The following is a 16,077-nucleotide window of genomic DNA, read 5'->3' on the forward strand; positions in this document are numbered from 1 at the left end:
TAATGTGAATAGGCATTCATTTTTTTCTTTTTTAGTGTGCTAGCACATTTATTGCATATCACCTTTTTATAAACACCTGTGTTTGTCTTTGAGTAGGACTCTGCTGTTTCATTGATCTTTTTTTCCCTCTTGCTTTGTCATTGTCACTCTTAATTACCATGGCTTTATAGTATGTTTTAGTACCTCAGGATGAGTTGCTTTCTTCTGCCACCCCTCCCCACACACAAGCTCTCCACTCCCACTTCCTTCGTAGTTTGACCTAACCATCTATAGACCTTTATCATACATACATGAATGAAAGTAAGTTTATCAGGGTTCTTTAAAAAAAAAAACCAAACAACTAAAATTTTGTTTTGCTTTGTTAATCCTCACCTAAGGATACTTTTCCATTGACTTTTAAAGTATATTTAATTGATTTTTTACAGAGAGGGAGAGGGATAGAGAGTTAGAAACATTGATCAGTTACCTTCTGCACACTCCCCATTGGGTATGTGCCTGCAACCAAGATACATGCCCTTGACTGGAATCAAACCTGGGGCCCTTGAGTCCACAGACTGACACTCTAGCCACTGAGCCAAACCGACCAGCGCTCCATTGATTTTTAGAAAGTGGAAGGAGTGGAAGAAAGAGAGACAGAGAAATATCGATATGAGAAGGACACATTGATTGGCTGCCTTCCACTTGCGCCTACATGGCCAGGGATCTAGCCTGCAACCGAGGTACATGTCTTTGACCAAAATTGAACCCAGGATCCTTCAGTCTGTGGGCTAATGTTCTATTCACTGAGTCAAACCAGCCAGGCCCAAACTAAATTTTTTAAAGCTATTGCATTGAATAATTAAATATATTATTAGCATGGTAGGGACTTATATAATTTTTCATATTAAATTGTTTTATCCATATCCTTGTATTTGTTCAAATCAAACTCTGTCTTTTATTATAGCTTTTCTATATAGTCCGTTCTTGGTTAATTCCTATATACCTTAGTTGTGCTGCTATTGTGAATAGTATCTTAAATTTTTAATGTATTTTATGGCTGGCTGTTCTTGATGCAGAGAAGGAGGGCTCTTGTTTTTTTATGTTTTTTTTAAAAGTTGATTTTATATTGGAAATCTTGGTACACTTGCTATAGTAATTTATTCTATATTTTCTCCCATGGGTAAAAGATCTTATGTGCAAATACTGGCAGTTTTAGCTGTAATCTTCCACGCTACACTAAACCACATGTTTGTTTTTCTTTCTTTATAACATTGGCCAATATTATGGTGAGCATCAGTGTTAAAATGGGCATCTTTGTCTTATTTCTAACCTTAACCAGGAATGGATATAAAATCTCCATTAAATTTTGTGTCTATGATTTTCATGACCTTTTTTTAAATATTAGTTTAGATGGTCTTCTGACTTTTTCTTTGAATCATTAAATACATTTTAAGTATATAGTTTTGAAATACATAGTTTGGATATCAAACTAACATTCTTGGAATAACCTTAATCATGATGTATTGTTACATCATTGAGTTGGGTAATTAATACATTTATTCAGGATCCTATTCATTCGTGAAATGAATATATGCATGTATGGATGTACAATAAAAAAACTTTCAAGGGTGGTAATTCTATCCCCTGGTGTTAGAGTCAAGATTTGGACTGCCTATTGAAATGAACATGACTGCTTTTACTTTTTTTTCCTGTTTCCTGAAATGACTTGTATAAGATAGAAATTAACTGTTTCTTGAACCGTTGGTAGAACACTTCTAAAAATTTACTTGCATCTTTGGGATTCTGGGGAATTATTCTTATTTTTTTAATCGGTCTCTTCAAGTTCTCTTATGTCAGTTTCAAAGCTTATATTCTTCTAAATAATGGATGCATTTTATTTACCAAGTTTAAAATTGATTAGTATATACCAGTAATTCATGCTATTTTTTAAAATCTGTGATTATTTTCCCTTCGTATGTTGCATCTTTATCAGTTTTGCCAGTTGCTTCAATCTTGTTTTGTTTTTTTTTTGAACCAGCTTTTGATTTTTTATTTCCGTATGTATATTTGTTAATTGGCTTTAATGTTATTATTTCTTTATTTCTAATTTTCCAATTTCTGTTTATAATTTTTAATTGAAATCTTAGTTCATTTAAATTTTTTAAAAGAGATTAATTTGTATCTTTGACCTTAATCTGTTTTTGTAAATGTTCTGTGAGTATTAAATATGAAGATCTATATACTTAAATTAACAGCCCAAACTTATTCATTTTGTTGTTTGGGTTCTTACTTCTCATTATTGTCTGCTTGATCTAATAGTGTCTGGGAAGGATGTGTTAAAAATTTTTATCTGTTCTCACTGTAAATCCATCAGTTGTGGATTGTGTCGTAAATTGTTTTGAGATTAAGATAGTTTTCTTTTGGGTTATATTTACCTGGCATGTCTTTTTCCATCTTTGTATCTTACTCTAATGTGAATGTTTGCTGCTTTATTAATAATTTCAACTCTACGTTTCTTAAAAGTGGTAATATTTTGGACTGAATTGCTATCATATTTTCCTTATTTTTAAATTTATTGTTTGGTTTTTCTTCTGTTTTCCATTGAACAGAACAAGGTGACTTCTGATTTCAAAGTTAAATGCATTTATTTTTGGTGTTCTTATAGGAGAGTGGTTTATAACCCAATACCTAATTTAATTTACCCCTGTTGATTTTAAATTTACCAATATCTATATTGTTTATAAATAACTTCTAGTCCTCTGTTTCTTTCTTTTAAAGCAAAAGTAAAATTTCCCAACGTATTTGAACACCCTTACCTTATCTACAGCCTTTCCTGGATTTTTTTTTTTTAAACTTACAAATTATTTTTCAAAATTCTCAATTATTAGAAAATTTCACTTTATTCTTGTATATGTACAGTATTTTCTTTTGAAGTCTTAGTTTGATTTTTTTTTGTAGGTTATTTGCTTTCTTCATTGAAGTCTTAGAATTTTTTTTGTTTTTGATATTCATAAATCTCATTAACATGTCTGGGTTAGGGTAAAGATTTTCATATTGCTTTTTAACTTTGAGAAGTTCTCTCTTTTAGATATTCACCACCCTTTGTTTTTTAGCTATTGTTAACGTCATTCTTATCTCATAGCTTTTCTTTCTCTTTTATCTGGTGAGCTTTTCAACCTCAGACTTTCTTCAGTTGAACCTGTCTTGTTTATCCTATTTGTTGGTCATTTTAGTTACTGCATTTTTCATAATAATCCTAACTTACTTCAGATTTCTTGGTCTTGTCTCATACTGCTACTAACTTCCCTTTTCTCTGAGTATATTTATTCTGTTGAAATTCTTAGTCTAATACTTCAGGTAATCAGTATTTCATTCATTCTGTACTCAAGTGTCTAGCTATTTTGGCCTTAGAGCTTAGGGATTATGACAAGTATTAAGAGAGTAATGAATATCAGACTGATTTGTGACAATTCTGTAGAGTTTAAGAAGGGGGTGGAATGAACCTAAGGAGAGTTTCAGTTACTTGGATTTAAAGTTTGCTGACAATTATGGGCAGTTTTTTGGCTGCTTTGGGAGGAGGCAGTCTACTGGTTGTAATCCATTGTATCTGGATTGAAGGGGGTTGAGTCAGTGCTTGTGGGTTTTGAGTCAGTCCAGTTTTCATCAAATCCATGTTATTCTGAAAACACTGGCACTGGGCTCTGAAGGGTGAGGGGGTCTGCAATGAGTTGAAAGGCAAGCGCAGCACTTAACAGCTACCTACTCTGGTCATCCTAGGATGTTTTCCCAGGTGGTAGCTCAACCCCTATACCAGTTAACCACAGTCTCCAATCTTAGAAGTTGCTTGTGTATGTGTGCATGTATGGTATATGTACACATCGGAGTGGGAGTAGAGGTCAGCAACCCAATGACAGAACATTAAGCTTCTTGTTTGTGAGAAATAAAGTTGATAATGTTTTGGTATTTATTTTTTTGCTTGGTTATATATTTTTAAAATGTATTTTTATTGATTTCAGAGAGGAAAGGAGAGGGAAAGAGAGATAGAAATATCAATGATGAAAGAGAATCATCGATCAGTTGCCTCCTGCACGCCCCCTACTGGAAATTGAGCCCACAACCCAGGCCCTGACTGGAATTGAACCTGGGACTCTTCAGTCAGCAGACTGACACCCTATCAACTGAGCCAAACCGGCCAGGGCTTTACTTGATTATCTTAACTAAAGTGATTTAGTAAAATACTTTATTTACAGCAATCTGTCTATGGCAGGAAATTATAATCTGGATTATAGGTCTGTTTCACAGATTTACTGAAGTTAGGTAAATTTTGAATGTTAGCATATTTTCAGAGGTAGAGGAGCTCATACATGTAGGCATTCTTTGAGGGGCTCACAGAGTAGGTGTGTGTAAACTTAAAAATCTTCCTTAGTAAGTTATATAAATACATGAGTTACATCTCAATAAAGCTGTTAGTTTTGTTTTGTTTTTTAAAAGTCCCCTCGTCATAAAATATTATAGTCTTATTTAATATAATTTCAAATTCCAAGTTAAATAGAGACTACAATAGAAAATAATGGTGTAGGGTACTGTCCTGTTTACCAATATACATATGCTCCCTTCCTTTCTCCTAATACTAACTTGTACAGATGAGATATTGTTTTTGTTTTGTTTTGTTTGTTTTAAGAAAGTTCGGGTTATGACTTAGCAATGTCGTTCCACGGTGGTTGTTTTTTATTTTTTATTTATTTATTTATTTATTTATTTATTTATTTATTTTTCCTCACCGGAGGATATTTTTCCATTGATTATTTTAGAGAGGGGGAAAGATAGAAAAATCAATGTGACAGGAACACATCTATTGGTTGCCTCCTCTACAAGCCCCAACCAGGGCCTGGGCCAGAGAGGAGCCTACAACCAAGGTACATGCCCTTGACCAGAATTGAACCTGGGACACTTCAGTCTGCAGACTAATGCTCTATCCACTGAGCAAAACTGGCTGGGGTCAGACTTTTTAACTTTAGAAAATAGGCTGTATTTTACAGCTGAGATGCCAATGCATAAGAACAAAGTGGAACTTGGGTACAATGAAAGGTCTGGGTTGATAATCTGATTTACATTTCCTCGTCAGTTTAATGTACTTGGCTAAATATCTACTTTTGCACTTTGATAGTACAGAGGCCTATGCATTTATACCTCTTAAAGTTTAATTATTTGGAGTTAGTATATCTTTGCTTCAAATAGGAAACCTATTATGCTTCAATTTCAACATGATAAAAGAAGTGTAACTTGTGTCTTCCTGGTATACTATGTAATTGATGCTTTCTGACCTTTCAGCTTGCCTAAGGTAGTTAAAAGACGAGTGAATGCTCTCAAAAACCTTCAAGTTAAATGTGCACAGATAGAAGCCAAGTTCTATGAGGAAGTTCATGATCTTGAAAGAAAGTATGCTGTTCTCTATCAACCTTTATTTGATAAGGTAATGCTTTCTATTACTTTGTTTTACATATGTAAAATTTGAGAAGGTAATAAAGCTCCAGAAGCAATTTTTTTTTAAGATTTCTTATTGATTTTTAGAGAGGAAGGAAGAAAGAGAAAGATCAATGTAAGAGCGAAACATCAGTTGGCTGCCTCCTGCACATGCCCTACCTTGGGTTCGAGCCCATAACTTGGGCATGTGCTTTGACAGGGAGTCGAACTGGCAGTGCACAGGACGATGCCCAACCAACTGAGCCACATCTGCCAGGGCCATAAATAAACTTTTTTAGACCTCTCAGCAAAAATGGTTATTAAATCTATTTGGGAAAACTATCAATAATAGCAATTCAAGTTATGGTATGCATTAATTAAAATCTATGGGTTCCTAATGAGAAACAGCTAATTTTTAGCTTGGATATCATTTAAGCTTTTTTTCCTTCAATCATTTTAGCGATTTGAAATCATTAATGCAATTTATGAGCCTACGGAAGAAGAATGTGAATGGAAACCAGATGAGGAAGATGACATTTCGGTTGGTACCAACTTTAATTTGGGGTGTTTTATACTTTGGGAATAAAAGCATTTCCTTCGAACTTCATGATATACAAAGGATTGTTCCCTTTTTTTCAAGTGAAGAAATGAAGGCTTTTAAGTGACTTGCCCACAACTAATAATGGCAGAGCTGAGAAACAAATCCACTGCTCTGTTAAATGACCCTGTTTCTCCAGAATTGCTATTTTAATATTGTTTGCTTAAGAGAATATAATATTTTTATAAGAACATCAAGGAATAAAACAATGGACAAATTTTATATTTCTTTTGCTTTTCCTATTTACTATGCTTAAAAGTAATTGTTTTTCATGGCTTTAAAAATTATTTTCCTAAAACTTTTTATATACCTCATAATCCTAGTGGTTTTCTTTGGGAGCAGTATAGTTGTAGCAATATTTATAAAGTAAGGTAACAGCAGTGTTTGCACAATTAGACTATAACTGTTTGGGCTGAAAGTTATAATCAGTGATTGAGGGTTTGTTAGTTTCTATACATAGGCCACTATGTTTAAGGGGATGTATAAGATTTTTATCAAGAGGTTTAATTTAGGGGCAAAAAAAAATCAATAAAATATATTAAAAATAAATAAATGCAGTTAAAACGTAAAAAAAAAAAAAAGTTTAATTTAGGTTTTCAGTAATGTATGCTGTTATTTATCAAGGAGGAGATGAAAGAAAAGGTCAAAATTGAAGATGAGAAAAAGGATGAAGAAAAACAAGACCCCAAAGGAATTCCTGAATTTTGGTTGACTGTTTTTAAGAACGTTGACTTGCTCAGTGATATGGTTCAGGTAATATTACTCATAAAAATAATCAGGTTACCTCAGAGAATGTAAACCTTTGAAATATAAATGTTTGATGACCAGTCTCTCTGTAGTTGATATTTGTAGAATGGTTGCTTTCTCTTGAAACAGCTGTTGTCTATAGAAGGGAAATTGCAGCTTTTTTTAATGTAACCAAATAAATTATGATTCATTTTAAAAAACAGATAATGAAATAGTCCCTTTAATAATTGGTCATTATTGTCTTGTGCTTTCTCATACTAGCTTTGTGCCTTCTGTCTCTAATGCTTAGTGTGTAGGTGGTGGAATGTGAGAGACTTAACCATGTCAATAGTCTTACCCAAAAGACCTTTTCAGTCTGAAACAACTATTCTAAAGTACATTTATATTTTATAAGAATGCTGTAAAAATACATATTTTTATTGATTTTTAGAGAGAAAGGAGAGGGGAAAACCAATAAAAACATCAGTGATGAGACAGAATCATTGATTGGCTGCTTCCTGTATGCCACACACTAGGGGTAGAGTCTGCAACCCTGACCGAGAGTTGAACTTTAACCTCTTGGTTCATAGGTTGATACTGAACTACTGAGGCACACCAGCTGGTCTATCTTTAACTCTTTTATAGTTGTCACTTTCTCTGGGTAACATGGTCTTATAATCAGAAGCATTTCTTGAGCCACTGCCATCTGCACTGTAGTACTTGTTTGCTGATACTATGATTGTTGGAAGTTAGTATCAAGAAAAAGAAGTGATCTCAAAACAATGACTCCTTATTAGAAATTCCACTTTAACCAAGTAGGAAAACATCAAGCAGAAAGAAGGAAATGAATAAGAGCAGCAGTTACAACCACAATCAGGAAACATTTAAAAGTAAACATGCCTATTTTAGACTTGGTTTTGTGTTCTTTAGCCCATTCAATCTGAAAAATGAAGTAATCATTGCTACTTAAAACTTAACTTGAAATGTCAGTCATCTCTGTTCATTGTCCAGTAAGAAAACACTAGTCCTAAAATGCCACATTATTAATTTTTTCTTTTCATTTTTTTAATTTGAAGGAACATGATGAACCTATTCTGAAACACTTGAAAGATATTAAAGTGAAGTTCTCAGATGCTGGCCAGCCTATGGTAAAAACTTTGAAATACTTTCAATTTTTGTAACAGATGATTACAGATAAGTAAATGGAACTTTCTAGAAAGAGGTGTGACATTTAAGGGTTAGAAATGGGGATGAGGAGAAATTAAAAGTGATACATGCCAAGGAAACATGAATAAGAAAGCACTAATTTTATATTAAAAGACATGTATCTGGGACTTACATAAAATAGAAAATACTAGAGGACCCTTAACTTTCCATTATGAGAGCTCAACCAACAACTTTTTCCCAAAACCATCACTAGTATAATGTAAAGTATGGGCAAAGCTTGATTCTTATATTGGCATGTAATAAGGTTGGGCCTTTTATCTGTCCAGCTTAGATTCTAGTATTAAGATTTAACATTTCTCTTTGTGAGGATGGAGAGAGGAATGAGGACTGGCCATTTTATTCAGATTTGCCCAACCTATTTCATAAACATGCTACTAAATAGTATTGTATGTTGAACTAAGTTTTGTGCCCCATTTTGCTTTTAGCATAATGGGGATTTATCTGACTTTCCCAGGGTGGGGAAAACACTGTCATTTAGAATTTTATGTTTATAAAAACTAAAGATAAAGCTTTACTTAGTAAAGAATTGAAATTGATTATGTGGGAATTTAATTTGTTTTTATACTTTTTTTTTTTTTTAAGAGTTTTGTTTTAGAATTTCACTTTGAACCCAATGAATATTTCACAAATGAAGTGTTGACAAAGACATACAGAATGAGGTCAGAACCAGATGATTCTGATCCCTTTTCTTTTGATGGACCAGAAATTATGGGTTGTACAGGGTGAGTTTAATTTTATTATATTAACAGAATGTTAAGTCTGTATTTGTAGTACTTATGATTTGTGGTATTGGTATTTATATGTCTGTGTGTGAGATACATTCATAAATAGTTTATCTCTCAACATTTGAGTAAAATGTTATCTGAACTTAGCCATTTTCCTAGAATTCTTCTTGGCTTATGAACTATTACATCTTTCCAAAGGAAATACACATTTAAATTTATTATATTGTGAGTTTATGGTGATTGTAAATATGTTTATTGAAAAATTTTGTTTAGAAATAAATTTTTTCTCTTTACACTGCTATAGAAAGCATTTGGACCAATTTGCCCTCTAAAATTTAAAATATACTATTTATTTGGGAAAATCTTAGCATTTGAAAGTAATGTGTTAATTGTGATAGAAGATTTTTTTTCTCTCTGTTTTGAAAGGTGCCAGATAGATTGGAAAAAAGGGAAGAATGTCACTTTGAAAACCATTAAAAAGAAACAGAAACACAAGGGACGTGGGACAGTTCGTACTGTGACCAAAACAGTTTCTAATGACTCGTTCTTTAATTTTTTTGCCCCTCCTGAAGGTAAATGTGTTTTAGTTTGCATATTGGTGGTTGTTTTATTATAAGCTTTGTTTAATTTTTTTATTCATTTGAATTTCTCTTTTCAATTTTGCAGTTCCTGAGAGTGGAGATCTGGTAAGCTGAATTGTTATTTAATTGTTGAATTGTTTACTGTGAATGAAATTAACGGACTGGTTCTCAAAAGTGGGGAGTGGGGTAGTTGCTACTAGCATTTTGTTTTGAGGTTTGTAGTGCATGGGGATGCTCTTGATGCATCTGAAAAGTTCCATTCAAAATGCTCAATGCTTTCACTGAGAAATGCTGAAACTCTCAAGATTTTCTTTTCTTTTGAGACGTGGCAAATACTTAGGGATTCAAAGTTTTCTTCCTTACTGAAACTAGAATGTATTTGTTAAAGCCTGAGTGAGATTTTATTATTCCACTTGGTGTTTTTAGTAACTAATACTTTGAAAAGGAAAACTGCAGTTATGTAATTAAGTTGCTTTATTTATATTTTACTTTTAAGCCATAAAAAACAAACAACTAGTTCACTAACTTTTTACTTCCCTAAATTTCTGAGTATGTACATTGTTCTGCTAACTTTCTTTTTTAAAAAAACTGTTGGGTCATACCACATTTAAGTATGTTTTCAAATGACAGAAAGTTAAAAGTGAAGTTGAGAGTTACTTCATGATTTAAACCCAAGAGTCTTGCATGTGCTGATTTAAATAACAAAGTTAAATTTTGTGCTTTTGATTTTCTTAAATAGGATGATGACTCTGAAGCTATTCTTGCTGCAGACTTTGAAATTGGTCACTTTTTACGTGAGCGTATAATTCCAAGATCAGTGTTGTACTTTACTGGAGAAGCTATTGAAGATGATGATGATGATGTGAGTGGATCTGAATCCTGTAATAAAGTCATTTGGTGAGGGTATGATAATCAGAATTGGTGAGAGTTTTAATGAATTGATGTAATTTTTAGAAAGCACAACAGAATAATGCTATTAGGATAATTTCTGATGTCCTGTAGATAACTTTTCTGAGTTTTTTTTAAGTAGGTCCTCTTTGGGTTCATTTATTACAGTTTTTCTTTTTCTGCTAATAGGAAGACTGCTCTGAATTAGTGAAACTTCACAATGTTTGGTTAATACTGTAGATCTATTATGCTCTTGTTTTTGACCAAATAAAACATGCCAAGAACTTTTTTTTTTTACTTTTTTTTTTAGTGCTTAAGATAACAATAGTAGGAAGCATAGAATTTTTATTCCAAGGAATATTAAAGATTTAGGTAACATTAGATTGCCCTTAAAGGTTTGGGTGTCTTTTATTGCTAAATGGCAATAATTCAGATAGACATTTTGTGCATTGTGTTCCACATATAAGTATAAGAAAGTAATATTTACCATAAATTCTGTTATCATTCACTTTAGGGAAAATATTTTTCCTTTTTTTTAGATACTAGTAGATACAATGATGGATGCAAATAATGTTCTCAGAAGTTTGTTCACTTCATCAAACTTGACCCTTTTTTTCCTTTTTTTAGTATGATGAAGAAGGTGAAGAAGCGGATGAGGTAATGTTTACCAAATGAGCAAATAATGTTTAACACATTGAGAAGCAAATTTGACTTATGTACTCCTTTGCTATAATCATTATTCTGTGATAATGCATTAAAAAAAAACATTTTTGGAAAAATTATGATTTTAGAATCTACAGCCAAACTATGTATGTATAAGGTTTCAATAAATAAATTGTAAAACTCAGAACATTTTTTTTTTATTTCAAATAATTCTGTTCTGCTGCAGGGTTATCAGCTCTTTGAAGAAGTCAAAAGCTGCAGTAAACTTTTTCCACGTTGGCTGCAGTAAATCTTTTCAATAAAAGCTGTCTGGATATCTCAAGTTGTGTTGGGAAATTTTTCATAATAGAAGCTTTCATATTAAATTGCATTGTCACCAAACTCTGTAATCATGAAATTCTGTTGACCTATAGAGTAATTTGTATTAAATTCTTCCTACATTATGAGCCATTTCTTGCCTACTATATACCTACTTCATGGATGCATTTTGAACTTTAATATAGGAAGGGGAAGAAGAAGACGAGGAAAATGATCCAGACTATGACTCAAAGGTGAGTATAATTAATGCTGTTTTTTATTAATTTAAGGCAGGTTAAATAAAAGTTAATATCTCAATATAAAGTTTAATTTTATCCATTAAAAATGTTTAGCCCAATATATATATATAGAGTTCTCACTGGCATTTCAACAATACACTTAATTTCAGTGCATCTCTTAAGAAACTTATTTTAGGTCTGACCTTATATTTTTAAATTCCAGACTAAGCCCTAGAATTCTTTTTATTTTTCACTTTTATTGTTTTCAGAGAGGAGGGGAGGGGGGAGAGAGAGAAGGAAACATCAATGATGAGAGTCATTGATTGGCTGCCTCCAGCACCCCTTACTGGGGATTGAGCCCATAAACCAGGCATGTGCCCTGACCTGAAATCCAACTGTGACTTCCTGGTATATAGGTCAACAATCAACCAGTGAATCATACTGGCTGGTCTAGGATTCTGTTTTAATGGCATGCTATCATGTACATTTTTAAAGAAGCATTTTAAATTATAGCTTGTGGTTTTAGGCTGTTTACCCTCCAAAGGAAAGCTTATAAACAAAAGTCAGTTTTTAAATTATCTTAATATAGGAGTACGTGGGATTTAGGGGACCACCTCTTTTCTCCATCTGAGTCCCAGGAATTTTTCATATCAGGGTTAGTAAAGGCCTTTGTTTTTAAACTGGTTTCTTTTGAATTCATTCATTTGCTAAATGCCACAAAATATCCAAAGATACTTTAACCTACTGGGCAGGTAAGAGGAGATAGTTAAAAATCAAATATTCCAACAGGTATGACTTATTCATAACAACTGTTTATGAATGGAATTAGTATTTTTTTGAGCAACTGATCTGTAAAATAATGGCTATTATAACTAACAGATTGCTTGGTTATTTAATTTTTCAAGATTATGGCTCTGTCTCATTTTATGGAGTTCATTGTATTGTGTAAAATTTGCATTTTATTTTAGCATTTTCATGATCTGCTAATGTTTGAATAATAATTTGCTATCATTGCTAATACCCTCTTTTAAAATTTGGCAAAATTTTTGACAGCGGTGAGATAATTACTAATGAAATATTAACTGAAGCTGGTAGAAAAAGATAGATTGACTTGTTATTTTCCTTTAACAGAAGGATCAAAACCCAGCAGAGTGCAAGCAGCAGTGAAGCAGGATGTATGGCCTTGAGGATAATCTGCACTGTAATAGCCTAAACACAACTATTATTTACTTAACAGACTTACGTTTTTATATGTTCTTGGTAGCCCCAGTAATTTTTTAAAAGGAAGGAGTTGATACTTTAAAGACAATTTTGTTCTACCTAACATTTTAAATTTAGTTTTTCTGCCAGATATGTTGAATGCAGAAATTCTCTCACACATTTTCATTCATTGCTATATAGTTTGGTTCTTCTGGGGTATTTTTATCATGTAACTATTAGATACAGCTATGAAAATAAATGAACTGTTAAATGAAACAGATTTTTTTGTTTTGCTAATTTTTTTTTTTTCCTGAAGAACCAAAGTATTTTTTCAGCTGGTAGTTAAGTGGGTTTAAGTTTTGTCTTTCATTACTTTGTTATAGAAATACAGTGCCTATACTGAAACAATTCATTTTAAAAACAGAAACAAACTGGGCAAGATAATCTATGGTTAAGAATTTCCAGTAAGACTACATCTATTTGATTGTTCAATGGATTTTTAATATTTTAGGTGACATAGTTAACTATAAAGAACCTTAACTCAATTGTGTGGTTATTGGCTAGTTACCATAGGGAGATAAATAAAACTTAGTATTTTCAGACGTTGAACTTTATTATTTTAATTGTACTTTTAAAATTAACCTCCATTAACTAAACATCTCTTCTTTGTGGTAGGGTCTACCTTCTGCTTCCCTGGAAAGGATGAATTTTCATCATTTGACAAGTTCATTTCAAGTTTTTTGTTTGTTTGTTTGTTTGCTTATTTTTGTAGCCTAAAATAAAATGTCAAATATAATTTTAGTTCTCACAAGATTATGTCTTATAATTTTGTACTAATTCAGGCAGAAGTGAAGTCTTAGCTTGAATTAAGTATTATACCCAGTTTACTATCATATTGAAGAAAAGGGTGCCAACTCTGGAAGAGGTGTACTGCATTTAAAAAGAAAAGATAAAAAAAGAAAAGGATGATGTAACTTTTTAAAAGAGTAAGTTAAGTTTTATTTCCTTTGGTTAGAATATGAAAAGGCTGCAGGCCTCTTGATTAATTCCAATTCTTATTGTTTAAAGTATGAGTATGTTGTTTACCCATGCTTCTGTTTACTATGTATTAAAATGGGTAGTACTGTTTACTTAACTACCTCACATGTGTTAGGCATATTAAATTATATATGAAATGTTTCTCAACCTTATTGAAAGCTTACAAATTTGGAACTTTTTTGCACCACAAATATGATACTCATATTTAGTCTACCGCAGTTTGCTAAATAAACCGAAAACAAAAGTTAAGTATTTTGCTCTGGATCTGGGCAGGCAGGCTCTTTTAGTGGCTCCTTATTTAATAGAAGTGGATGGATGACCAACTATTTCAAAGGTCCAAGAATTGTTTTTAGGTATTTTAGTTATGACCATAGAGATCATGGTTCCAAAAAAGAAGTAAGACTTTTTAAAAGGGGTAGGGGTAATCCCATTAAATTTGATATTGTAGAGCCACATTTAAAATACCTCAGGCTAATTACTGTTAATTTTTTACTTTAAAGTTTTGTCAGTGAGGGTGGTCTAATTGGATTGTAATTGGAGAACAGCTTAGAGTTTCTGCTTGTAATAAAATAACAGGTTCATTTTTAGAAACGATAGCGTTTTCATTTTGAAAATTTAGTATTACAGTCTTAGAATGTGAATGAATACATTTTGTTATTTGTGTAGTACTATCTTTTTTGAGATTCTAATTAACTACTGGAAATCCTTAACCAATTGCAATAGTTTATAGGGGGAAAAAATGCCATGAAAACACCTGATGTTTTTCCTCTTCATTTTCAAAATGGTTTGGGTTGCTTTGATTAGACCTTTTGTGATGATTTTTTTTGTACCCATAGCCATTTGAACACAGATGAACTTTAAAAATGTTAAAATAATAAATATAGGTTCTCATTTTTATATTAACTTTAAGTACCAGAACCACTATATTCTTTTTTTCTTTAGGAAATAGCTATTGCCAAAGTGAGGGAGTAGATACTATTTATCTCATTATATAAAGGCAATGTGATTTGCAGAGGAATTGCTCTCTTAATAAAGTTGGGGTTTCAAGGGATATCAGTGTTCATCTATGCCATCTCTCCAGTTCCAAAAGGCTTCATTCCATTCAAGAAATTTGAGACATGTAATTGGAAGATCTTAATAAAATTTGCATTTAATTTTATAAAATGTACTGGTGATGTTTGGGGTGGTTTTTAAATAAAAATACTACTACCTTTTTGTAAGAACAGTGAATAGAGATGTTTCAAGTTGGCTATTCTGTGCTTAGACCATGATGGTCTGTAAATTTGATTACTTTTAAATTATGAGCAACCTCCCAAGCCCTGCTGAATGGAGTTTCTATTTGAAGACTAGAAAGGACTTCCACAGATTTTATTGAGAAAACTTCCAAGTTTTTAGTTACTAGTTTCCTTCTACCCAGGCATTGGCTGCCAAGTTCTCAGTAATTGAACTAACTGTGTTACTGCTGCTTTTAAGACTGAATTTGTGAGTTTATCCGAGTTGTAGGTAATTCCCATTATTAAAAATAATAAAACACCAGACCATGCAGAAATATTAAACTAATATTAAAGTATTCTTTATTGATTGCAGGGCATGGTTTAGCATTTGAGTCCATTTTTATGGATGATCTTATAAAAATTATAGCATTTATATTTTTGACTGTGTAAACCAGATGCTATTTTAAATGTACAGAATAAACAATTGGCTTAGAGCAAGCATACGTACTGTCTTCTATAGGAAACTTAGAAGAGAAAAGGCATGTGAACTTAATGGTTTTTTGTTTTTTTAATCTTCACTGTATATTGGTCATTGTAAACCATTTTGTTTTGAAAATATTCATAATTTAGGTGATTTGCTACATAAAACGCTAATAGCTGAAAATTAAATGGTAAAATTACAGTAATTTTCAGCTATGTAGTGATGATTTTTTGTATGCTGGTTTAAAAATCCAGTTACTAAAATTGGATAAAATTTTAGCCAAGTTCTTGGACTGATAAGAACTTCAAAGAAATGAAAACATCTTTGTTTGAGTGTGAAATTATTGAAGCATAAGTGTTTATCCATGAGAAATCTTGATTGTATTTAGTTGAATACATTTTAAAAAAATAACAGTATTCTTTGTAGCTTGTGTTTAAGTATAAAATGAGAAACAGAGTCTAAACAATTTAGAAATAATAAATTGTCAGCAGGAAGTAAGTCCTTAAATGCAGTTTAATTTTGAAACTTGGGATAAAATGTTGTTTAAAATCAAAGCAATGCTTTTATTTATTTTTTTAAAATATATTTTATTGATTTTTTTACAGAGAAGAAGAGAGAGGGATAGAGAGTTAGAAACATCGATGAGAGAGAATCATCGATCAGCTACCTCTGGCACCACCCCCACCAGGGATGTGCCCGCAACCAAGGTACATGCCCTTGACCGGAATCGAACCCGGGACCTTTCAGTCCGGAGGCCG

General features: G+C 32.2%; 1 protein-coding gene across 5 annotated transcripts in view; it reads left to right on the forward strand.

Annotated features, from left to right (window-relative positions):
* Positions 1–16,077, forward strand: part of NAP1L1 (nucleosome assembly protein 1 like 1) — a 458,483-nt gene that overhangs the window by 18,507 nt on the left and 423,899 nt on the right. For 2 of the 5 annotated variants that reach the window (XM_084876313.1, XM_084876316.1), the window contains 12 exons: positions 5,311–5,452; positions 5,903–5,983; positions 6,665–6,793; positions 7,843–7,914; positions 8,576–8,715; positions 9,145–9,290; positions 9,385–9,404; positions 10,039–10,161; positions 10,815–10,844; positions 11,354–11,401; positions 12,518–12,587; positions 13,262–13,387. In XM_084876313.1, the coding sequence (XP_084732439.1) occupies positions 5,311–5,452; positions 5,903–5,983; positions 6,665–6,793; positions 7,843–7,914; positions 8,576–8,715; positions 9,145–9,290; positions 9,385–9,404; positions 10,039–10,161; positions 10,815–10,844; positions 11,354–11,401; positions 12,518–12,553 (967 nt within the window). In that variant the 3' untranslated portion in view covers positions 12,554–12,587; positions 13,262–13,387. Of the gene's footprint in view, positions 1–5,310; positions 5,453–5,902; positions 5,984–6,664; positions 6,794–7,842; positions 7,915–8,575; positions 8,716–9,144; positions 9,291–9,384; positions 9,405–10,038; positions 10,162–10,814; positions 10,872–11,353; positions 11,402–12,517; positions 12,863–13,261; positions 13,388–16,077 lie in introns of those variants that run through there. The other 3 variants (XM_084876314.1, XM_084876317.1, XM_084876315.1) reach the window with 3 other exon arrangements.

The sequence above is a fragment of the Pipistrellus hanaki genome (genome assembly GCF_964339955.1).
Source record: "Pipistrellus hanaki genome assembly, chromosome: 3".
Lineage (NCBI taxonomy): Eukaryota > Metazoa > Chordata > Mammalia > Chiroptera > Vespertilionidae > Pipistrellus > Pipistrellus hanaki.